This window comes from Pelophylax lessonae (assembly GCF_965119305.1).
Source record: "Pelophylax lessonae genome assembly, chromosome: 4".
Lineage (NCBI taxonomy): Eukaryota > Metazoa > Chordata > Amphibia > Anura > Ranidae > Pelophylax > Pelophylax lessonae.
In genome coordinates, this window is record NC_138771.1 from 126,609,259 (window position 1) to 126,635,491 (window position 26,233).

The following is a 26,233-nucleotide window of genomic DNA, read 5'->3' on the forward strand; positions in this document are numbered from 1 at the left end:
AAGAGTAGACACTGGTGTGAGCACAACACATTACAATAGAGTATGAGTGCACACGCATTAGTATATAAATATAAAACACACACGCTTTAGTACATTATCCATACATAATATAAAAATATTTTAGTGTCTTAAAGATAAATTCCAGGCATGGTATATTTTTTATATGGTTACATTGGTCCAGCTTGGAACTATGTACTGTATAGACCATACCTGGCCAATGCCCCTGGAAGCTGGAAATCACAGACGTAGTCACTACTACTTGCTTCCCGGTCCAGTGCTGAGCAGCAGCCCTGCAGTCTTCTACATACAGAAGGTTTGGCCGAGTAGCATGAGCACCAGATTATTCTGCATTTTCTTAATGAATGCAAAGCGGTCTCCGACTGGCTGAGCCAGGGAAGTGGGGCAGTGACATCACTCTGTCTAATCAAAGAACAAATTTGCATTTATTTAGAAAAGGCAAAGCATTCTCTGGATGTTAAGCATGCACCTCCTGTATTCACAATGCATCAGGCAGGCCGGCCGCTCAGCATGAAACCTGGACACAAGTGGAGATCTCTGGAGTAGCGATGTTGACTTTAGCCATTTCTAGCTTCCAGGGACATTGGCCAGGTATGGCATTATTCAGTTACACTGGTCCAAGCTGGACCAGTGTAACCATGTAAAAAATATACAGTGCCTGGAATTCTTCTTTAATCTTAGGCAGACAAACCTATCTTTAGATTTGTCTTTAAAAAGGATAACTGTAAATGAACAACCCCCTCAAAGTCAAAAAGCTCTCAGTTGTTAGGCCCCTTACACATAGCAGGCTCCATTGGAGTCCGCCTGTTTAGTGAGGAATCTGTCCACTGATCCCCTCTAAGCAGGGGGGATGGCAGACACAGCCAGCTCTCCTCTACAGGCAGCCGAATGTAAAAGGGACCGCTTGTTCGTTTACATTCGACTGCAATCTGATCTGATCCGTCAGACAGATGGGGAACAAATCCCCTGTCTTGGGGAGAGTCATTAAAATGAATTACACAGTACAGAAGGAAAACTACATTTTAGTAACATTTTCAGCTTAATTACTTCTCCCACAGAGTAAGGGCTGGTCTATGCAACAAAATGAACTTTGGGTGGTGATATGACACTTGCTACACCCAACAAGTGAAAGTACACAGAAGATTTTGTAACACAGGTTTGCGCTAAAAGAAAAAAAAAAAAAAAACATCCCTCTATTAAGATGAGAGCCACTAACTAGGCAAAATAAATTTCATACCTGGAATATAGCTTGAAACAGGATGCCTAAACATCACCTTAACCTACCTACCCCCTCCCTTATTCCTCTGTAAAAGAACGTAGAATGAAAGACAAACATGGTAAACACACTCCAAATGTCCATACCAGCCCAAAGTCTGTGAAATTCATGCACCCTGACACTTTATAGTCTGAGGGTCACACCACTATTCAGTATTACAGCTACCCGTCTCACCTGCACTATGCTCATTGGGCAATGACTAGCACCCACACTGGTGAGAGTCTCCCGTTGCTGTCTACTGCTTGCAACTTGCCTACTTATATTCTCCACCTCCCAATACCTGAAACATGTTAGATGGACTGCATTGTGCACTGTGATTGGCTAACAGTACTACTACAAGTCTAGTTCTAACCTGATTTTGTGAGTGCAGGCAAATATGGTAGGTTTATAAAAGGGTTTAAAATTATGATAGTATTACATGTAAAGGATTTCCTGAATTAGCACAGAACTGAAATAAAGGGTATTTTATGGACCTGGAGTTAGGTCTGCTAACACTTGCAAGTTTCGACTACTCAGGGGAAGGTTGCTTTCCTGTCTTGGCTCCCATGTTGTGTAGAGTATAATTTGCTATGCAATACATCAGCCTGTCTTATGACTTAATTCATTTGTCAGTAACTATTTCAGCTTATGCTTGGTATACTTAACAAGCTGCGTTAATACTGAATACCAATGTTCACCAAACTCAAGTCTTCCAACATTCACAAAATGCCATTTTAAGCACTTTGCAGAGCTTCCACTTCGTGTACATTAGCACAATCCATCATTTGTTCATAAGTTAAGAAAAGTGTTTACAGCCGTCAAACCGTTTTGCTACTCCTGTCAGTATTTCTAAACTGTCATTCAGCCGAAACTGGATTAGTAAGGTAACAAGTTAACAGAAAAGAGACCCAAGAGCTGCAGGTCAGAGCCATGCACCCTATGTAACAGGATGGTAACCAAACAGCCAGTTAGACAAAAAAAAAAAAAAAAGAGACATGTTGAATGATAAAAGGCACGTGACCCATTAGGCAACCAAGAGCCATTCCCTAGGCCTCCTTCAGGAAATGTAGGTGTGTGAAGACTTCCTCCTTGTAACAGTTTCTATACAAATTGAAGAAAAACCAGCTTTAGCCATGTGGACCAAGTACTTCTGAAGAAAGTAACAAAGCCAAGATTGTCGTAAGAGAATGTAAATAGTTTAAGATCTCTAGCCAAGATCATTTCATAGATCACAATCTGTGTTCTTGAGTGCATGTAACACTTAGATTCTCTTTGGAAAGGCTTCTAGAATTGTTGTGGAGCACAGCAAACATCCCACATGTCATCTCCAAGCCCAGCTTTGTCTGGCCAGGAACCTCCTCTGATCATGTTGAAGATGCAGCTGGAGGTTATCAGGTTTAGTGCACCTTTAGCCATACCAGTTTACTGAATGCAGCAGGACCAGGTCTCCCCTAAGCAACATGGACAAGACAACGAGCGATCAGGCTTGGGAGGTATTAAATCCAGATCCTCATCATCTGGAATTTCATCCAAATGATACCCATCCTGGAGAAGCTGTCTGTTAAGATCTTGTGAGACCTGCTGTAGATTAAAAACACATTAATGAGAGAGAAATTATTACACAGTACATGGTTTACAATTAAAATAGAAACCAATTCTAACCTCCGCTGAGGAATATCCGGAGGAACAGCGAGACTCCAATTCAGCATCACTGCAAAAAATAAAGAACAGGAAACGTCAAAGCCAAGTTTTAAACCGCAGCACTAGTGGTCAGGGGAATAGACACAATCACAAAAATTGGATTTTTGTCTTACCGTAAAATACTTTTCTCTGAAGTTCACTGATGGACGCAGTCTCTGATCTTCATATCAGTATGGTTATGCTGCCCCCTACAGGAGTAGGACACTAGGCAGAAAAAGTTCTGGCTACACCTATGGGCAGTTCCAGGGGGTATATCATCTCTTCCTGCTATATGATGTCAGTTTTGTATCAAAGCAATGTCAGAGAAAAATCATACCAACCCAACTCAATAGATACAATATGTACTGCGTCCATCAATAAACTTCAGAGAAAAGGATTTTACGGTAAGACAAAAAAAAAAAAAAAAACTATTTTCTCTGTGGTTCATTGACAGACGAAGTCTCTGATCTTCATATCAGTAGGGACGTCCCAAAGTAGCACCATAAAATGAGGGGTGGGAACAGCAGAAAAATAAGTCCCCAAGGCTCAACATAGCCAATCAGGCAAGATAGGACTCATCAGAACAACAAGATGAGACCCACCTGAAAAAAAAAAAAAAAAAAAAAACATTAAAACACCCTAAAGCGAGACTAGGAATCCCCTTAAACAGCAGCCTGCAAAACTTTGCAGCTAAAAGAGGCATCTGCAGATGCCAGCACATCCACCTTATAAAATGTTGTGAACAGACGACCAGGTAGCTAGCCACCTTGCAAACCTGAAGCACAGATGCCTGATAGCGAAAAGTTCAGGAAGCACTAAGCCCCGAGTAGAATGCACCTTAACAGGGAAAGGAGGAACCTGACCCCTAATTGAATAAGCCTGCACCACTGTCTGTCTGATCCATCTGAAAATAGTCGCAGCAGACGCAGGCAGCCCTTTCTTAGGGCTATCCGTGAGTACAAAGAGCAGATCGGACTTCTGAAAAGACTCTATAGTCGCCAAGTACACCCTGATTGCCCGAACCACATCCAGGAGTATGCAGTGCAAATTCCTTAGGAGATTTTGGCTTAGGACACAAAGAGGATAACATGATGTCCTCATTCAAATGAAAACTGGAAACCACCTTCGGAAGGACGGATCCGGACGAAGTACCACTTTATCCCTGTGAACCACCAGATAGGGAGAACGACAGGACAATGCCGCCAGTTCTGACACCATGCGCGCAGAAGTAATAGCCACCAGGAAGGTCACCTTCTGGGATAAAGGTAAGCAGGGGAATCTCCCGAATACTTTCAAAAGGAGGTTTCTGGAGAACTGACAGCACCAAAATTAGGGTCCCAAGGTGGCATCGGCGATACCAAGTGTCACACCCCCTGGATAAAGTTATGCACCAGGGGAATGGGTAGCTAACGGCCTTTGGAAGAAAACTGCCAAGGCCGAGACCTGACCCCTCATAGTACTCAAGGCCACCCTTATATCATATCAAACGTTAAAGGAAGGCCAAGATCCAAGCCACCGAGTAAGGGCGAGCCCCAAGAGACTCACACCACATAATATACGCTTTCCATGTACAATGAAAGATCTTCCTAGAAGTCACTTTCCTCGCTTTAAGCAAAGTGGGGAATCACTGAAGCAGACAACCCCCTGTCCTTCAGCACCTGTCTTTCAACAGCCAAGCCATCAAAGCCAGAGACCATAAAGCAGGATGGAATATTGGCCCCCTGAGACAGTAGATACTCCCTGAGAGGAAGTCTCCAAGGAGCATCCACGACTAGCCTTACCAGGTTGGCGTACCAAGCTCGGCGAGGTCAGTCCGGAGTCACAAGAATGACCGGAATCCCTTCCGCCTCGACCCAGCGAAGATGTCTTGGCAGCAACTTGAGAGGAGGAAAGGCATACATTAGCTGATACTGACCCCCACAGGGGCCACCAGCACGTCTGTGGCGTCCGCCAGAGGATCCCGTTGATCCGAGATGTCAACAGATCTACATCTGGAGTGCCCCAACTAAGGCACAACTGCTGGAACACCTCCGGATGGAGAGACCATTCCCCTGCATCCAAGGCCTGTCAACTGAGGTAATCCGCCTGCCAATTTTCCACTCCTGGAATGCGAACAGTGGAGAGAGCTAGAATAAAGCGCTCCGCTCATTAAAGGATGCCTGCCACCTCCAAAGCCGCAAGGGCACTTTTGGTGCCCCCTAGGTGATTGACATAAACCACGGCCGTGGCATTATCTGATTGAATGCGCACTGGACAACCCTGCAGGTGCTCGGTCCAGTGGACTAGGCAAAGCCTGATCGCACTCAGCTACAGGTTTTGGAATTTTTTTTTCGGAGGAAGAAATACCCTGGCAGGGGACGAGTCCAAACCTCAGGCCCAGATAGTCAAGTCTCATTGAAATGACCACTTCTGAAGGTTCAGAATCCACCTGAACTCCTCCAGGAGTTCTCATGGAGGAGATTTACAAATTTGTCACCAGCACCGAGGGAGACTCCGCAAAGAGAAGCAGATCGTCCAGGTAACCCAGGACTGATATGCCCCCGCTGTCGCAACAGCGCCAGGACCGGAGCCAAACACCTTTGTGAAGACCCGAGGAGCAGAGGAAAGACCAAAGGGTAACACCACAAACTGACAGTGATCCTCTCCCACGGCAAAACGGAGAAACCGTTGGTGACCTGCACATTTTGGGATGTGAAGGTAGGCATCTTTAAATGTCCGTGGAGGCCAGGAAATCCCCCTGCTGTAGGGAAGCCACCACTGTGCGAACTGATTACATCTTGTATTTTTGAACTCGCATGAAGCAATTCAGTGCCTTCAGGTCCAGGATTGGACACACCTTGCCCTCCTTCCTGGGGACCGTAAACCGGTTTGAATAAAAGCCCTGAAAACATTCTGCACACGGAACAGGAACAATTACTCCCTGTTGTACCAGGTCCTGAACTGCCCCAAAGAGAGCCTGCAAGCGATCCAGGGACAGTCGCACATTGGAAGGGAAAAAAACTCACCGGTGGGACGGATCGAGACTCGATCTTGTAACCGGACCATATGACCTCTAGAACCCATTTGTCTTGAATCTGGGAGAGCCACAGATCCAGAAACCAGCAAAGACGACCCCCCCCCCACCCCACCCCAGATAGGGGTGAGGGCGCACCTTCAGGCCAAAGGGGCCTTGTCCTCAGCTCTGGAGAAACTAGATTTGTGTTTGCCAGATCAGGGCCGCTTAGACCCACCCGAGGGAGGCTTGAAAGGCTTTGCGTTATCAACTGACCCTGAGGGACGGGAAAAAAAAAAAAAAAAACGTGAGCTGAAAAGGAGGGACCCCGTCAGACGCGGATCCTTACCCTTGTTAGCCTGTGGGAGAGAGGTACCCTGTGAGACATTTGATAAGGTCATCCAAGATGGCCCCAAACAGGCGATCTCCTTGAAAAAAGTAGATCAGTCAAGGCCTTCTTTGAGGTCTGATCCACAGACCAGCACTTTAGCCAAAGTATACACTGGAGGACCACTGCCAAAACCAACAGTTGGCCCAATATGGGAGCAGTATCCAGCACGGCATTTTAAACAAACTTCAGCCCCTGCACCAGCTGGTCCAACAGCTCCTTAAAAAAGGCAGGAGGAAGAGGTTTCCCCCTCAAGGTCACGGCATAGTAACGTGGCCCATTCAGTCAATGTTTGTGACACCAGGGCAACCGTAAACCCCAGTCTGAGTGCAGACCCCGCCAGGGAGTACACATTGTGGGCCACAGACTCTGCACCCTACACCCTGAAACCCCCATCCTACACCAAGAGGCCCAGAATGTCTGCACAGCATGTGTCGGCAGTGATCTTGATCCAGAAAGAAAGATCAGCACTCAGGGTATAAGGAGGTGCTCGATCCAGAAAAACACCTCCAGAAACTCCCATTCAGTGATTCTCTATCAGAAAAATCCAACAAAAAATGGCGCCGGTTGTACCAAGATAGCTGCCACTTCATGCAGAGCACATGGGCTACAAGAAAATGGTGGCCCTACAGAGATACTGAAGACCTTGTGGGGACCCCCAGCCTCCTGAACAGGAAGGTGGGCCCTGGAATGACAGGTAAACCCCCCCCCCCTGCACGATCGTTCGACCGTCGCACCACCCCGCCACCACCTGCAGCCTGAAATCTCAAACTCAGCCCCCAGGAGTAGTCACCCACGTCCCAATATCCCCAGTAGGTAGGGGGGTGGGTCAGTAGGAGAGGGGTGCATGACAGGACAGAGGGGAACCCGGGATTGTGAGAGTCCGACCGTCCCAGGAAGGGACCCGCGTCCACCACAAAATCCGCCAGGGGAAGGGGACATTTACTCACCTTACCAGAACAGGCGGGCACCATCTTCTGAGAGAACCCCTGTCTGCCAAAGTGGTTGGGGGGGGGGGGGGGGGGGGAGGCTGTCGGCTGAAAAAAAAAAAAAAAAAAATTCTTTGCCAGGACCAGAGATCCCAGCAAGGAACTAGGTCCTTACTCCTGACTAGGCAGATTAAAAACGGACATCCTATAGCAAGAAGAGAGTGTATAACCCCTGGGACTACTCATAGGCGTAGCCAGAACTTTTTTCTGCCTAGTGTGTTACTCCTGTAAGGGGGCAGCATAACCTTACTGATATGAAGATCAGAGACTGCGTCCGTCAATGAACGATAAAGTAAAGCATTTACACAGAGGAGCAGCACAAATGAAGGCAAAAATCAATCTCATTGTCAATTTTACGGTTCTGTAACAAGGAAACACAGGCTCCCACCAAGGACTTTCCCCCTATTTGATATCGGATTAAAGTGAACAAGGCTGGCCAGCCACACACTGTTTTATCACTCCCTGCTAGTGATAATCGCAAGGGAATGCGGCAGGCTGGTTGTACCAAAGTTGATCAAATCAATAACTTGGGTACATTTAGCCTGCCCACACACGGTTCAAATCTCAGCGGGTTTCTGCTGAACCGGCCAAGATTCAAACCCTCTATGGTTGTCCTAAAGGAATAGAAATGTGGCTGAATTCTGCTTCCTTGGTCACCTCTTCTCCCTCCTTCTGAACTTGAGCAATGAAGGAACAGTAGCACATTGGTGTAATCATCATCTTTGTGCCCTCCCCACCAGGCCAGGATGATAACCTTTTCTTTCCTGCAACAGGTTCCACTCCCCCAACAACTCAGTCAGTGTTGATAGGGGAATCCCTCCCATGGAGCAATTTGTAGGTTTTGGCGGGTGCAGGAAGCCATCCCTATTCGGAGAATACGGCGATTGCTACTAGTAGCTATAGCTGCTGCCAATAATTGCATCCTAAAAATCGGACATGTTGGTTGTACCCAAATCGATAGATGGATTGACTTGGGTACAATCAGCCTGCCCATACATGGTCCAAATCTCAACCAGTCCCTGCTGAACCAGCCAAGATTTGAATGGCTGCTAGAAGTACATTTTAAATGCAAGATTGGCAGCACCATACATAGCAATAGACTAGCTCAGGAAAAAAAAAAAAAATAAGGAATACTTTCTATAACACTCTTAGGGGTTTATAATTAATTACCTATTAAACAAAAAAGACACTAAACATGTTTTACTTGGTGTAGGTGGAGTTCAAGTTGAGACAATAGCTTTCACTTTGTTCGCATTGTAAAGATATCTGGAGGAGGTGCTGCCAATCACAGGCTGGGTCACGTCCCTCCAGGCTGTCTATGGTATGTATGTGCTGGACCAGGGAGACGACGCTTCCATCACTCACCATCTAAAATCCCGCCCCCATAGTGTTTAGCAAACTATGTATAGGCCCACATGTATGACTATATTCATGGGCTGCACAGATAAGAAAAGAAAAATAAAAAAGGAAGGGGAAAGGAACAGCTTAGAAGATAAACGGAAACTGGAGCCTGCTATGTAGATGTGGCAACAGCTGGTCAGTATAAACTCAGGCTGCAGTGGGGACACAGGCAAACAAATGATCAGCAAGATCAACCAGGATTTTTAAAAATTTACAGAAAACAAGTGAACTGAGTTGGGTTTAACCACTTGCCGACTGCCTAACGACTATTTACGTCGGCAGTCAGCCCCTCACAGGCAAAGCGACGTAGATCTATGTCGCTAGCCTGTAAGGGTGTGGGGAGCGAGTGCACGCCGCCGGAGGTGCGCTCCCGCTTAGTCACGGACCCCGCGCGTGTGTGTGCCCAGCGGACCCGATGTCCGCCGTGCACTTGCGATCGTCCGTGCCAGCGGGAGAAAGGCAGGTGGCTAGTGTAAACAAAGCAGCCTGTCAGTTCTCCCTGTGAAAGAACGATGGTCAAACGGTTCTACTATGTAGGACCGTTGATCATTGTTCTTACACACACAGCCACAGCCAATCACAGTTAGAAGCACGCCCCTAGGACACACTTAACCCCTCCCTCTCCAATAGTGTTAACTCCTTCACTGCCAGTGTAATTTTTACAGTAACAGTGCATATGTATAGCACGGATTACTGTAGTAATGTCACTGGTAGCCCCAAAAGTGTCAAAAATGTCAGTCAAGGGTCCGATCTGTCCGCCGCAATGTCGCAGTCCTGTAAATAAAAATAAAAAAAACACACACACACACAACACACAGGTGATCAAATACCACCAAAAGAAAGCTCTGTTTGTGGGGAAAAAAAGGACGCCAAATTCGTTTAGGTACAGCATCGCACGACCGCGCAATTGTCCGTTAAAGTCACGCAGTGCCGAATCGCAAAATAGGCCCTGGTCAGGAAGGGGGTAAAATCTTCCAGAGCTTAAGTGGTTAAAGAGGAGCTCCAGGCTCCTTCAGAAAAAATCCAAAGCCAGCAGCTAAAAACACTGTAGCTGGTGACTTAATATAAAAGACACTTACCTGTCTAGGGATCCCGCAATGTCCTCACCTAAACGCGTTCTTCAATTGGCTTTGGGTGCAGACGCCAGCATTCGCTAGTAAAGGAAGCAGGAAGTGAAGTCTTGCGGCTTCACAGCCCGTTTCCTACTGTGCATGTGCGAGTCAAAACCAGGTACCTGCTTCCCCCCCGAAAAAAAGTACCAAAAATGTGGTAGTGGAGGGGGGGGGGGCTGCAAACAAGCAGAGCTTCCCCTTTTGGGTGACGCTCCGCTTTAATGATGATCCTTTAAAGTATTATAATCCTCATGGGCCTGCGTTTGTTCTAACAGCATGCAAGCTTGTGTCTTCTTACTTGGCTCAAAATGCATTTACTGTACAGTGTAAATTGGAAGTTACCACTGAGCATTTCCCAGCATCAGGTTAAGATTTGTTCACCACCATATGAGTGCTCCCTGAATGTGGCACAAAGCCAGAGCCACACAAATTACTGCATGTCAACAATTTGGCTCAGGAGAATGCATTGACACTTGAGCCCTGAAATATTTAGAGGGCATTACAAATATGCATTATGCACCCATAGATCTATGCCTGTAGAGGCCCTGAAGACAACTTTAAAATTAAATGCAAACAAACATATTACAAAAAGTAAAAACACAAAGTAAGTTGTGCACACTATTCTTATGATGGGCAGCATGGTGGCTGAGTGGGTGGAATTACTTGCAGTTCTAGTTTCTGAGTCTGAATTCCATTCCAGTCACTATGTGTACTGGATCAACCCCCCACCCCCAGGTAAAAGGTACATTATATTTTCAAAAGTATTGGGACGCCTGCCTTTACATGAACTTTAATGGCATCCCAATCTTAGTCCGTAGGGTTAAATATTGAATTTGCCCACCCTTTGCAGCTATAACCGCTTCAACTCTTCTGGGAAGGCTGTCCTCAAGGTTTAGGAGTGTCTATGGGAATGTTTGACCATTCTTCCACAAGCGCATTTGAGAGGTCAGGCACTGATGTTGGACGAGAAGGCCTGGGTCGCAGTCTCCACTCAAATTCATCCCAAAAGGTTTTCTATCGGGTTGAGGTCAGGACTCTGTGCAGGCCAGTCAAGTTCCTCCACCCCAAACTCGCTCATCCATGTCTTTCTGAACCTTGCTTTGTGCACTGGTCCAAATTATGGTGTGGGGGTTGTTTTTCCAGGGGTTGGGCCTGGCCTCTTAGTTCCAGTGAAGAGAACTCTTAAAGTGGAAGTAAACCCATCCATTTAACAGTTTTCAAAAAAACGTTTTTTTATTTCCTGCATGTGCCCAGAAATGTAACAATCCCATTGGTTGTGCTCTCAACCAAACTGTCAAACCATCTAATGGCTGGTGTCATAACTGATCAGATGGCTGAAAATGATGATAGGGATTAATTCCACTTTAAGGCATCAGCATGCCAAGACATTTTGGACATTTTCATGCTCCCAAATTTGTGGGAACAGTTTGGGGATGGCCCCTTACTATTCCAACATGACTGCGCACCAGTGCACAAAGCAAGGTTCATAAAGACATGGATGAGCGAGTTTGGGGTATAGGAACTTAACTGACCTGCACAGAGTCCTGACCTCAAACTCGATAGAAAACCTTTGGGATGAATTTGAGACTCCGAGCCAGGGCTTCTCATCCAACATCAGTGCCTGACCTCACAAATGTGTTTCTGGAAAAATGGTCAAACATTCCCATAGACACTCCTAAACTGTGTGGACAGCCTTCCCAAAAGAGTTGGGAGGTTTTAGCTGCAAAGGGTGGGCCAACTCCATATTCAATCCTACGGACTAAGACTGGGATGCCATTAAATTTCATGTGTGTAAAGGCAGGGGTCCCAATACTTTTGACAATATTGTGCATCTGCCTAAGTTGCCCCAAGTGTGTGTATGAGTGTGATAGAGACATTACATTGTGAGTCAGGGATGGAAGTGAAGGGTTCTGTGTGCTCTGTAGGGAGCTGCATAATTTGTCATGGCTTGGAAAATAGGGGAAACCAAAAAAAAAAAAAAAAAGGCAAACCTGTCTGAATCCAGAGAAACCAACGTTTCATCAGATGCCTGGCTCAGGGCCGCATATCCCTTGTTAAACTTTACTGACCTGCTAAGAAGAGAAATATATATTTTAGAATTTTCAGATAAATGGTTCATTTTATTTCTGCCTGGTTGCTCACAGAGCCCTACCTTTTAGATGCAGCCTTGACTTTTCCTGCTCCTCCCAGCATGCCTTTTTTTCTCAGCGCTGCTCGTGCCAGGTCTCGTTGCCTTTCTACAGAGTTATAAAGAGACTGTATTTTTACTTCCTTCCTGCAGGAACATGTAATAGACTGCAATATTTATTTTATTGGAAGGATTGGCTTCTAAAGCACCCCCTCCCCATTCATCTACAAACAAGCAGCACTGTCAAAGGTTAAAGAATGCAGTGCCAGAAAATCCAGTTCAGTAACCAGTCAGAGTAAGGGCTGGGCAGCATATAACCGAAGCATGTTCATTTAGGTAGGAGGAGAAAAAGAAAAAAAAAAAAAAAAAAAAAAACAACAACAAACACAAATTATATATACACATACATATATACTGTAATTATATATATATATATATATATATATATATATATATATATATATATATATATATATATATATATATATATATATATATATATATATATATATATACATACATATATATATATATACATATACATATACACACACACACACGTTTAGTAGACAATCAATATATATTATATATATTTTTTTTTTTTTTTTATCTAATTTTGCATTGCCTATGACTTCATGAGCACTGACAGGTTAGCGCCTTGCTGGCTTCTTCTGACATTTGTTGTATACAAGTAAAAATCAATTTTTTTGCTAGAAAATCACCTAAAAGAGCCTAGAGAATACAATGGCGGTTGTTGCAATATTTTATGTCACAATTCTAATCTTTTTGGCTCTATACACCACCACAATGGATTTGAAATGAAACAAACAAGATGTGCTTTAACTGCAGACTTTCAGCTTTAATTTGAGGGTATTTACATCCAAATCAGGTGAACGGTGTAGGAAATACATCAGTTTGTATATGTGCCTCCCCCTTTTTAAAGGGACCAAAAGTAATGGGACAGATTAACAATCATAAATCAAACTTTCACTTTTTAATACTTGGATGCAAATCCTTTGCAGTCAATTACAGCCTGAAGTCTGCAATGCATAGACATCACCAGACGCTGGGTTTCATCCCTGGTGATGCTCTGCCAGGCCTCCACTGCAACTGTCTTCAGTTCCTTGTTCTTGGGGCATTTTCCCTTCAGTTTTGTCTTCAGCAAGTGAAATGCATGCTCAATCGGATTCAGGTCAGGTGATTGACTTGGCCATTGCATAACATTCCACGTCTTTCCCTTTAAAAAACTCTTTGGTTGCTTTCGCAGTATTCTTCGGGTCATTGTCCATCTGTACTGTGAAGCGCCGTCCAATGAGTTCTGAAGCATTTTGGCTGAATATGAGCAGATAATATTGCCTGAAACACTTCAGAATTCATCCTGCTGCTTTTGTCAGCAGTCACATCATCAATAAATACAAGAGAACCAGTTCCATTGGCAGCCATACATGCCCACGCCATTACACTACCACCACCATGCTTCACTGATGAGGTGGTATGCTTTGTATCATGAGCAGTTCCTTTCCTTCTCCATACTCTTCTCTTCTCTTCTCTTCCCATCACTCTGGTACAAGTTGATCTTGGTCTCATCTGTCCATAGGATGTTGTTCCAGAACTGTGAAGGCTTTTTTAGATGTTATTTGGCAAACTCTAATCTGGCCTTCCTGTTTTTGAGGCCCACCAATGGTTTACATCTTATGGTGAACCCTCTGTATTCACTCTGGTGAAGTCTTCTCTTGATTGTTGACTTTGACACACATACACTTACCTCCTGGAGAGTGTTCTTGATCTGGCCAACTGTTGTGAAGGGTGTTTTCTTCACCAGGGAAAGAATTCTTCGGTCATCCACCACAGTTGTTTTCCGTGGTCTTCCGGTGTTGATGAGCTCACCGGTGCGTTCTCTCTTTTTTAAGGATGTTCCAAACAGTTGATTTGGCCACACCTAATGTTTTTTTTATCTCTGATGGGTTGTTTTGTTTTTTCAGCCTAATGATGGCTTGCTTCACTGATAGTGACAGCTCTTTGGCTCTCATATTGAAAGTTGACAGCAACAGATTCCAAATGCAAATAGCACACTTGAAATGCACTCTGGACCTTTTATCTGCTCCTTGTAAATGGGATAATGAGGGAATAGCACACACCTGGCCATGAAACAGCTGAGCAGTCAGTTGTACCATTACTTTTGGTCCCTTAAAAAGTGGGAGGCACATATACAAACTGTTGTAATTCCTACACCGTTCACCTGATTTGGATGTAAATACCCTCAAATTAAAGCCGAGAGTCTGCAGTTAAAGCGGTTGTAAACCCTATAAAAAAAAAAAAAAAAAAAAAAAACCTGCAAGACAAAGGCATAATGAGCTAGTATGCATCGCATACTAGCCCATTATGTGTAACTTACCTTAAAACGAAGCCCCGACACGGACCCCCGGACATCAATGCGGGCGCTGCCATGATCCCTCATCTGCCATGATCCCTCATCGCATGCGCGCGGGAGTGATTTTTCCGGCAAGCTCCCGGCAAGTTAATTGAAGGTCCCCCGGACCTTCAGAGCGCATGCGCCGCTCACGCGAGCGGCTGCATGCACTGTAAATATCTCCTAAACCGTGCCGGTTTAGGAGATATTATTTGTACCTACAGGTAAGCCTTATTATAGACTTACCTGTAGGTAAAAGTGAAAAAAGCAGGATACTACCGCTTTAAAGCACATCTTGTTTGTTTCATTTCAAATCATTGTGGTGGTGTATAGAGCCAAAAAGATTAGAATTGTGTTGACGTTATATATATATATATATACACACACACACACACACACACACACACACAGTAGTAAAATTAGCCCACTTTTTTTGATAATGTAAAAGATGTTACACTTAATGGCTCGTTTCCACTGAGCTTTCTGGTACGGTTCGGTACGGTACGCTATTTATGCCGTTTCCATTATGAATGGTACCCTAATTCCAAACCGTACCACTTTTTTGGTATCCTTTCGTTGGGGTACCAAGCACATTAGACCCGTACCAACAGGGTGGAGCTACACTCTGCAGAACTTTGATTGGTTGACAGAGAATCGTCTATCACAGCTTCCCTGCTACACCACGCCTATCATGAAAGGGTACTATTGGCAGTGGAAACGCAATGTGTACTGTACTGAACCGAACCATACCGTAACACTCAGTGGAAACGAGGCATTAGTAAAATAGATACCCAACATGTCATGCTTTAAAATTGCACTCGTGGAATGGTGACAAACTACAGTACTGAAAAATCTCCATAGACAATGCCTTCAAAATTTTTTTTACAGGTTACCCGTTTAGAGTTAGAGGAGGTCTTGCACTATAATTATTGCTCTTGCGTTAACGATCGCGGCGATAACTTACGTGCGATTGGAACACCATTTATATATGCGGGCACTACTGACGTATGTGTTCGCTTATGCGATGGGGAACTTATACTTTACACAACTTATACTTTAGACTGTAAACATCCCTTGTAAAAGAAATAAGCATGACATGTCATTTTTAGATCTGGGGGTTAAAGACAGTCCTCCAAAAGGAATAGAGCCGAGTGGAAGGCTCTGGTAAGCCTGGAGACAATTGGGGGGGCCCTGGGTCAGTGGAACCTTTCCCTCTCCCTATAAAGTTGATTTTGCAGTAAATCCACTGCTGGTACCACTTTTATCTGAAAGCCGGCCATCCAGCTGCTGCCATAACCCCTGTATTTAACGTCAAAGTAGTGACGTATATTTACAGTTCGGATGAGAGGCAGCCCAGACCACCTGCTTGCAGGATGGGAATATGTGCAGCGGCAAAAGTTCAGCAACTTCCAATGATGCAAATTATGAAGAAGCCAAGCAACAATAAAACGTTTGAAGAATGTTGGCGTGAACATTTCTTCTATAAAAACGGCAAGGCAGGGCAGACATAAAAATATAGCACAGTTGCAGTTTAAGTTTAGTTGGTTTCTGAAGCCCGGAGGGATATGAATATGTAAATTACCATCCAACACCTAGAATATTTTCTCTGCACCAACCAACCTGCTTTGAGATTGTTGGTAATTGAAAACAAAGGGAGCCACACTGTACTATTAAAATCCAAAGAGACCCAACCATCACATATCCTGTTCACCCATTGGGTGACTACTATGCCCAGCAATCCCAAATTTCTCTCTATTACTTCAGCAGATGTCTTACCTGTAGAACTTGTTTAAGCCTTCAGAGACAATACACAAATTAACTGTACGAACAGAAATGCTTAACCACTTAAGCCCCGGAGGATTTGGCTGCTAAACGACCAGAGGGTATTTTGCGATTCGGCACTGCGTGACTTTAACGGACAATTGCGCGGTCGTGCGACGCTGTACCGAAATGAATTTGGCGTCCTTTTTTTCCCACAAATAGAGCTTTCTTTTGGCGGTATTTGATCACCTGTGCGATTTTTTGATCACGCGCTATAAACAAAAAAAGAGCATAAATTTTGCAAAAATAGCAATATTTTTCCCTTTTTTTTATATAAAATTCCCACAAAAAAAAATGTAAAAATCAAAATTTTTTAATATTTTCGGCCAATTTGTTTTATGCTACCTATGTTTGGTAAAAAAAAAAAAAAAAAAAAAAAAAAAAAAAAAAAAAAAAAAAAAAAAAAAAAAAATCGCAAAAAGCGTATTTTGATTGGTTTGCGCAAAAGTTATTGCGTTTACTAACAAAGGGAAAGATTTTTGTCATTTTTGTTGTTTTTTTTAACGCGTAATGGCGGCGATCTGCGATTTTTTTTGCGGTACTGCGACATTGCGGCGGACAGATCGGACCCTTGACTGACATTTTTGACACTTTTGGGGTTACCAGTGACATTACTGCAGTAATCAGTGCTATATATATGCACTGTTACTGTAAAAATACACTGGTAGTGAAGGGGTTAACTTTATTTGAGAGGGAGGGGCTGTGTGTGTCCCTAGGGGCGTGATTCTAACTGTGATTGGCTGTGGCTTCAACTGTATGCAGAGTGATCAACGGATCTACATAGTAGATCCATGTGATCATCTCTCATACAGAGAGGAGAATGACAGGCAGCTTGTTTACACAAGCTGCCTGACTTTCTCCCTCTCCCCCGCCGATCGCAGAGTGGCCGGCGGCGATCGGGTCCGCCGGTCACACGCGCAGGGGGGGGGGGGGGGGGTCCGTGACCACGCGGGAGCGGGAGCGCGCCTCCGGCAGCGCGCGCTCGCTCCCTAGACCCTCACAAGCTAGTGACGTAGCCCTACGTCACTTTGCCTGTGAGGGGCTGACCGCCCACGTAGATAGTCGTGCGGCGGTCGGCAAGTGGTTAATATGCGATTACTAATAGAAGCCTTCTATGAACCTACTATTCAAAGAAACATCTTCAACTACAGGGATAGAGATATATTATATATATATATATATATATATATATATATATATATATATATATATATATATATATATATATATATATATATATATATATATATATATATTTTTTTTTTTACCTTCTGCTTATCAACACATTCAATAGGTTTTTTTTTTCTGCCCGTTAATGCTCCTCTTCTAATACACCTGTAAACACTTATAGTGCATTACTGTAAGACTCATGTAAACAGGCCCTTAAAGCAGAAGTAAATCCATCTATTTAACAGTTTCAAAAAACAGTTACATTTCCAGCATGTGCCAGGAATGTAACACTCCCATTTGTTGTGCTCTCAACCAAACTTTCAACCATCCAATGGCTGGTGTCATAACTGATCACATGTGCAGCAATATGGCAGTTGTTGATCAAACAGAAGTCAAGATGGCCGTTTCCTTGGCTGAAAACGATAGAGGAGGGTTTACGTCAAATTTAACCACTTCCGCCCGCCCACTTACTGCGGCACTCAGGCGCTCCTGGGCAATGTGACGTAGTACTACGTTGCTCGCTCAGGAGACTCTAGAGGGCGAGCGTGCTCCGCTCGCAATCTCCCGCAGCAGAGAGAAAAAAAAAAAAAAACCCAGGTGATCAAATACCACCAAAAGAAAGCTCCATTTGTGGGAAAAAAAGGACATCAATTTAATTTGGGTACAGCGTCGCACGACCGCACAATTGTCAGTTAAAGTCACACAGTGCCGAATCGCAAAATAGGGCCTGGTCCTTGAGCAGCCAAATCCTCTGGGGGGAGGCCTCCCAAAGCGCATGTGTGTTCAGACGGTCAATTGGGTACAATCAGCCTGCCCCTACAACATGGGTTGGATCTCGGCTGGTTCCTGCTGAACCAACCTAATTTCGAAACATGTATGGCCGGCTGTATTAGAAAAAAAAAACTAACCGGCCACACCAAGATGCGGTCAGTCACTGCTCCAAGTATTCCAACAGCTGCAGGAGCAGTGGCTCCCAGAATGCCATTAACTGGCAGGAGAGATTTGCCCATCCACCGTTTAGTGTGGATGATGGAATAGAATTCTTTTAACCACTTGACCTCCTGAAGATTTACCCCCTTTAGGGCCAGGCTATTTTTTGCAATACAGCACTACGTTACTTTAATAATTGCGAGGTCGTGTGACACTGCACCCAAACAATTCATGTGCTTCCCCCCCCCCCCCCCCACAAATAGAGCTTTCTTTTGGAGGCATTTTATCACCTCTGCGGTTTTTTATTTTTTTTTGCACTATAAACAAATTTTGAAAAAAAAAAAAAAACAATTTTTTACTTTCTGCTATAAATCAAAGAAAAAAAAAAATAGAAAAAATTCCATTAAGCGTATATTGATTGATATTCATGGGATAGATTCTGGAATTTTTATAAATTCATTATTTTTTACTAGTAATGGCAGCGATCAGCGACATGGTACATGATCTGGCGCAGACAAGTCGCCTCCCCACCGTATATGCAAGTTATACGATTGGCAAGCGGTCAATCAGCCCACAGCGCTGAGCAGAAGTCTTACAGTTCACACTGCCCAAAGCAAACCGCTGCGGGTGTCGATACAAAGTTAAGAACACCCCCAGATTGGTTCGCAGATTGCAGTGTGAACTGTCAAATGGTGCAAGAATCGGATCGCGTGGGTGTGAACACCCATGCGATCCTATTCCAGTGCGGACCAAAAAAAGGGTCCTGCACCATTTTTGTATGAATGCGATATTCAGCCATCCAATCTTTATGGCTGAATTTGCCCCGCACAGACAAGGTTATCTGCAAAGCAATGTGGTGCAAATCACATGCGAAGTCTGACATTGCAATAGTGTGAACTAGAGCTGCACGATTCTGATAAAATAAGATTCACTATTTTTTTTGCATAGAATAAAGATCACGATTCTCTGCGTAACATCTTTTACATTATACAAAAAAAGAGCAGGCTAACTTTAATAAAAAAAAAAAAAAAAAAAACTAAAAAACAGTAAAGTGCATTTTTTCCCAAAAAGCTGTGTTTGACAGACTTCTGCGCAAATACAGTGTGACATAAAAGATTACAACGATCACCATTTTATTCTCTAGGGTCTCTGCCAAAAAAAAAAATACATATAATGTTTGGGGGTTTGAAGTAATTTTTTTGAGCAAAAAAATACTGATTTTATCTTGTAAGCAACATGTGTCAGAAAAAGGCTTAGTCTTTAGGAGGTTAAACTGCCCCCACTTACAGACAGAAGTTCATTCCTTTGATCTAAAAGAATGAAAAGATACATTGTGTTTATAGTTATCTTAGCAGCCTTAGACCCGTTCACACTGGGGCGACCTGTCAGGCGACCTGGTCGCCGTAGGTCGCCTGCCATAGAGAAGCCGAGGACCCGTTCTAATAGGAGCGACACAAGTCGCTCCGACTTAGAAAAAGGGTCCGGAGCTTCTTTGGGGCGACCCAGAGCGACCTGCATTGACTTCAATGTTATGAAGTCCGTGCCGGCCGCTCCGAGGTCGCAGTGCGAGCTGCGCACCGCGACCTGTGAGGTCGTCCCAGCAAGTCGGATCGCCCCAGTGTGAACGGGGTCTTAGCAACATTTGCAGAGGCTCTTTTTTTTTTTGACAGCTGTGAGTGAGCAGAGAACAGCTCTGTAAGAAACAAGGACATGCCTTTTTAAGATCGTGAAGGGGGGTTGAATTGAGATCGTGATTTTTTTTAGCGATTATTCGTGCGGCTCTACTGTGAACCCAGCCCTTCTCCCTTGGACAAGTAGCTTAACCCCTTGGCGGTGGCCGCATGCAAAAAATGCAGCCTCTCGGCAGGAGGGCCTTGGTGCCGAGCAGCTGCATATTTCCATGAATTGATGTAAATACAGCTGTGCCAAGAGTGTGCGCTCCTAGCATTAGTTACTGATGGCTACTGGAAAGTTCCCGATAGCTACTTGGGATTAGGAGCTATCCGTTTATGTGACTGCGATGACAACTAATCATGGCAGTCACCCCCGCCAGGCGCCAAGAGATAAAAAAAAAAAAGTCTACACCCCTGGGACAGTAAGTGAGTGAGCAATTCCACCCTAGAACAGAAGTGTTACTAGCGGGATTACCAGGAGACAATAAAATGGGGGAAAAAAAAAAAAAAAAAGGAAACTAAGGCAGCCATCACATCTAATGACTGGAAAGACGCAATAAAAATACATTTGTTGTTCTTGTGTTCAGATAGTGCATAGCCCCATAACCAGGATTCCATGGAACCCTAGAGTTCCTCCAAAGGTGGTTATGGGTGCCTTGAGCAATGAGACATTTCTGCCTGGCCAATAAGTAACCCCTAATGATCTTTTTAGCCATCTGGGAGAGGAGAGCAATCTTCCCACTGACCATCACACTAATGTACCATGACCATGAGCTGTAGAGATAGGAATTATTTTACAGTTGAAAGGCTTTTTTTTAGTTCACTGACTGGTTTCCCACGTCACCAGGAATTGACTACTACAGCCTACTAATCTATAATAAGAACATCACATGTAACCCACTGATGATTCTTTGTGGGAAATGCATTACTTACGCAGCTTGGCCTGGAGCGTTGGACCCTTGCCCATCAGATATGGTCCTTTCTTCTCTAAAGTGGGCACCTTGGGCTCCATTGTCCATCCCTATTGAACAAGTAAAAAAAATAACAAAGTCAATGTTTAGACTAGTAATTACTCAAATTAATCCAACCTCAATTAAAGGGTATGCTCAGTGTTCTGCCATTGTTTTACAAGGACTCACATTTGCATATCATTAACAGAGTGAAGAATGACCTCATAGAATATGTAATCTTGTCTAGTTCAAAGCAAACGATTGTCCCCTGTCATCAGATAAACTCTTCCTACCGTGTCTTTAAATCAACTAGTGATATCCAAACAGCCAAAACAAAGTGAAGGTTAATGGCAGACATGCATGTCCCCCCATGAATCCCAATCTGTACTGGGAACAATGAAAGTTGTATAATGGCAACACAATGCAGACACATGGAGGTTACTGTATGACCGCAGGATACAGCAACATCCACCTATAGGAAGGTAGATTAGCATCAGATCTAAAATTGTATAAAAAAGGTGGCCATACACAGTCGTGGATGTTGAGCAATTACACCAGGACTTGATTGTATTGCATAGTCACATTGGCACAATGTACAGGTACATAGCTCAAACCTGGGGAAGACGACAATTCCATGAAGTCGGAACTACTACAGAGATCACTGCAATCTTCCAGGTCCTGTAAGAAGGGCGGGGGATCGGTCACTTGGCACGGTCGCCATTCACAGAACACCTTGTATTTTTTTTCAATAAAATAAATTTGATGAGGTGTAGAGAAGGGGCAGTAATGCCACAATCTCCACCTCATCCAATCAAAAAATGCCTTATAAATATTACATAAAATACAAGGCTTTCTAATTGGTGGCAGTGAAGTTTTTTTTTTTTTTTTTTTTAAAACAGAAGTGAACACAGGTGCATGGTTGTCTTTGGGACAATACACAGAGCTGCTTAAGAGTCGGTTCACACCAGCGCAACTTGTCAGGCTGATAAGTCGTGCTCCCTCGCGCTCCATTGACCACTACAGGACCCATTCTAATAGGAGCGACACAAGTCACTCCAACTTAGAAAAAGGGTCCTGTACTACTTCGGGGCGACTTACATTATGTGAAGTCCCTGCAAGTCGCTCCGAAGTCGTGGTGCAATGTAATGCACAAGTTGCCCCCGAAGTAGTACAGAGTCGTGTCGCCTCAGTGTGAACCGGCTCTAAAGACCAACATAGCAAAGTGTTGATAGCTGTAAGGCTGCATTCACATGTCAGCGTTTGGATCGCGGGCAGAACCGCCGCGGTTCCGCCCGCGATCCGGAGATTATTGCAAATCGCAGGACGCCTAGCGTTGCCCGTTGATTTGCAATAGCCCCCCAAACGCCGAGCGATGTTGCCGCGATTTCCGCCTGCCGAATCGCGGCAACATCGCGCAAACAAAATCGCGGGACGCAATACGCTCCAAAGAAGTACAAGAGCTTGAAGAGTGCAAAATCTGGTGCAACTGTGCATAGAAACCAATCAGCTTCTAACTTCAGCTAGTTCAGTTAAACTTTAATAAACAAAAACCAGGAAGCTGATTGGTTTCTATGCAGAGCTGCACCTGATTTTGCATTCCAGTTTTAGTAAATCAACCCCAAAGTGTAAAAGGCAACATTTTTTTAGCTTTGAAAAGAGTGGAGAGGAATTGGAACCCCTGTTATTTACGATTACCATCTGTGCCCCTGTTAGGGAGATTTCTCTTTTCAAATTATCACAGACTGGAAACTTCAGACTGGGCCTCAGGCTTAGATTCTGTGCCTCTCCACTCTTCCTCCAGACTCTGGGACCTTGAATTTTCCACAGTCAGTGATGATTTGGGGAGCCATGTCGTCTGCTGGTGTTGGTCCATTGTGTTTTATCAAGTCCAAAGTCAGAGCAGCCCTCTACCAGGAAATTCTAGAGCACTTCATGCTTCCCTCTGCTCACCAACTTTATGGAGATGCTGATTTCATTTTCCATCAGGACTTGGCACCTGCCCACAGTGCCAAAAGTACCGATACCTGGTTTAATGATCATGATATCACTGTGCTTGATTGGACAGCAAACCCGCCTGACCTAAACCCCATAGAGAATCTGTTGGATATTGTCAAGAGGAAAATGAGACACCAGACCCAACAATGCAGACAAGGTGAAGAGCGCTATCAAAGCAACCTGGGCTTCCATAACACCTCAGCAGTGCCACAGGGCTGATGGCCTCCATGACAATAGAAGATTGGAAAAACGTTGCCTGGTCTAATGAGTCTTGATTTCAGCTGCGAAATTCATATGGAGTGAGAATTTGGCGGTTTAGGCTGGTGGTGTAATGGTGTGGGGGATATTTTCTTGGTACACATTGGGCCCCTTGATCATCATTTAAACGCCACGGCCTACCTGAGTATTCTTGCTGACCATGTCCATCCCTTTATGACTACAGTGTACCCATCTTCTGATGGCTCCTTCCAGCAGGATAATGCACCATGTCACAAAGATCAAATTATCTCACCACTGGTTTCTTGAACATGACAATGAGGTCACTGTATTTCAATGGCCTCCACGGTCACCAGATCTCAATCCAATAGAGCACCTTTAGGATGTGGTGGAACGGGAGATTCGCATCATGGATGTGCAGCCAACAAATCTGCAGCAACTGCGTAATGCTATCATGTCACTATGGACCTAAATCTCTGGGGAATGTTTCCAACACCTTGCTGAATCTATGCCACGAAGAATTAAGGCAATTCTGAAGGCAAAAAGGGGTCCAATTCAGTACTAGCAAGGTGTACCTAATAAAGTGGCCGGGGTGTGTACACACACACACACACACACACACACACACACACACAGATCTGCATTGCTGGACAGTATTTGGTGTGCTCAAATATGTGGATATCCATGTGTACAGCACAATCCTAGAAGCCTTTCCATACGGCTCATCCTCACGTTAGGAACTTTCTGGCAGGAATTGGATGTTCATATATATCAGCACCCCTTATATACCCCTACACACCCCTCATGTCTATACACCCCTACACACCTTATATACCCCTTATATACCAATACACCCCTACACACCTTATATACCTATACACACCTTATATACCTATATACCCCTATACACACACACACCTACACACCTTATATACCTATACACACCTTATATACCTATATACCCCTACACACCTTATATACCCCTTATATACCAATACACCCCTACACACCTTATATACCCCTACACACCCCTCATACCTATATACACACACACCTACACACCTTATATACCCCAACACACCCCTCATACCTATATATACACACACACACACACACACACACACACACACCTTATATACCCCTACACACCCCTCATACCTATACACACACACACACCTTATATACCAATACACCCCTACACACCTTATATACCTATATACCCCAACACACCCCTCATACCTATATATATATATATATATACACACGAACACACACACCTTATATACCTATATACCCCTACACACCACCACACACCCCTCATACATATATACCCCTACACACCTATACACCCCTTATATACCTATACACACCTTATATACCCCTACAGGGTCTCTGCCTGGTAGATCTCCTCCAGATCCCACACACACATACAGGTCCAATCACAGAGATCTGTAGTATCTGATACACGCTGCCCATGGAGGGGGAAGAGGAGGGAAAGGTTGGTGATCCTCTGATGAGGAAGTGTGGGGTGTAGAATGTTATAGATCGCCCATATAGAATACTGATCACCGGACACATTCTCCTACTTAGAACTATCAGGCTGTCAGTAACCACCAATCAGACGAAAGAACACACACTCCGCTCCGCGCCCTGTACACACCGATCATCAGACTGGGCTCACCATTACCTGTCCGCTGCCCGCCGGGAAGGTGCGGGATCCGCTGTCACTGCGGTTCCCAGGCTCCATCTGCCTTTATCAGGCCGCCTACGTCCTTTCGGCTAGCGAATCAGAAAATGCCGGTCTGCTCATGTGACCTGTTATTTGGATGGTGAGAGAAGCCATATTGTGTGTGGCAAGGGAGGGAGAAGTGCGGTTGGAGAGGAGGTGTTTTAGGAAGAGCTGGGGGGGGGGGGCCTAGTGAGCTCCTTCTACAGATGATCATTGCTACTAATGATCTTATTTCTTATGGGATTACATTGGGGGAATTAATAAAGAATGTCTGCAACAAGTCCTATCTCAAACCATGGCAACCAATCAGCTTCTACCACCTTTTACACACATTTTAGAAAATGAAATGGTAAAAGCTGATTGGCTGAGCTCAAGTTAAGAAAGTTTGTTTCAGAAACGTTTTATTCATTCTGCATTGAGTCTCTGACCTGGAGCAAGAATTCAACCAGTTAAAGCAGAATTAAAGGATATAATAAATAAGGAAAGAATGGAAGGAGGGTTTCATTCTGCTTTAACCACTTTTGGACCGGAACATTTTTTGGGATTTGGCACTTTGTTATTCTAACTGACAATTGCGCAGTCGTGCGACGCTGTACCCAGATGAAATTGATATCCTTTTTGTTTCTACAAATAGAGTTTTCTTTTGGTGGTATTTGATCACCTCTGCGTTTTTTATTTTTTTGCACTTAAAACAAAAGAGCGACAATTATGAAAAAAAAAAAACAATATTTTTTACTTTCTGCAATAAAACATTCCCAACTAAAAAAAATTAAAAAAATCTAAATTTTTTATAATTTTTAGACCAATATGTATTCTGCTACATATTTTTGGTAAAAAAAAAAAAAAAAAATCCCAATAAGAGTATGTTGATTGGTTTGCGCTAAAGTTATTGTGTCTACAAACTAGGGCAAAGATTTATGTCATTTTGATTTATTTATTTAAATAGTAAAGGCGGCGATCAGCGATTTTTAGCGGGACTGCAATATTGCGGCGGACAGATCAGACACCTAACTGACATTTTTTACACTTTTGGGGGGACCAGCAGTGGTGGCTGGTGCTCCACCAGTCGGGGGGTGGCAGACGGACCCCCCCCCCATCACTCCAGCCCGCAACCCCATATCCCCCCCGTGCCAGATTACTTACCTTGCTCCGCGGGACTGACAGGCGGTGGCTTCCCCCTCAGTCTCCATATTCCCTCTTGGTGGCCGTCTCCTCCCTCCTTCTTAGCCAATAGTATGCCTTCTCCTTTCGGCCAATCGTGAAACAGGTCTCAGGACCCGTTTCCTGATTGGCTGGGAGGGGAATCAGTGTGGCAATAGCGAATATTCATTTGCTATTGTCACACAACTGGGTGGGCTCCCACCCTTTTTTTGAAG

At 44.2% G+C, this 26,233-nt stretch overlaps 1 protein-coding gene across 3 annotated transcripts; it reads right to left on the reverse strand.

The window, feature by feature from the left end:
* Window positions 1-2,287: 2,287 nt before the first annotated feature.
* On the reverse strand, window positions 2,288-24,892 carry FAM219B (family with sequence similarity 219 member B). 3 transcript variants are annotated; one of them, XM_082254691.1, is made up of 6 exons: window positions 24,816-24,892; window positions 20,901-20,988; window positions 11,988-12,072; window positions 11,827-11,904; window positions 2,936-2,984; window positions 2,288-2,854 (listed from the first exon to the last, which is right to left on the reverse strand). In XM_082254691.1, exons 1-6 carry the CDS (start codon window positions 24,873-24,875, stop codon window positions 2,696-2,698), a joined length of 519 nt encoding a protein of 172 aa, XP_082110817.1. In that variant the 5' UTR covers window positions 24,876-24,892; the 3' UTR covers window positions 2,288-2,695. The 3 variants fall into 3 exon arrangements, with proteins under 3 accessions (XP_082110817.1, XP_082110818.1, XP_082110816.1); XM_082254692.1 differs by having other exon boundaries at window positions 2,288-2,851; window positions 11,827-11,907; XM_082254690.1 differs by having other exon boundaries at window positions 11,827-11,907.
* Window positions 24,893-26,233: the final 1,341 nt, after the last annotated feature.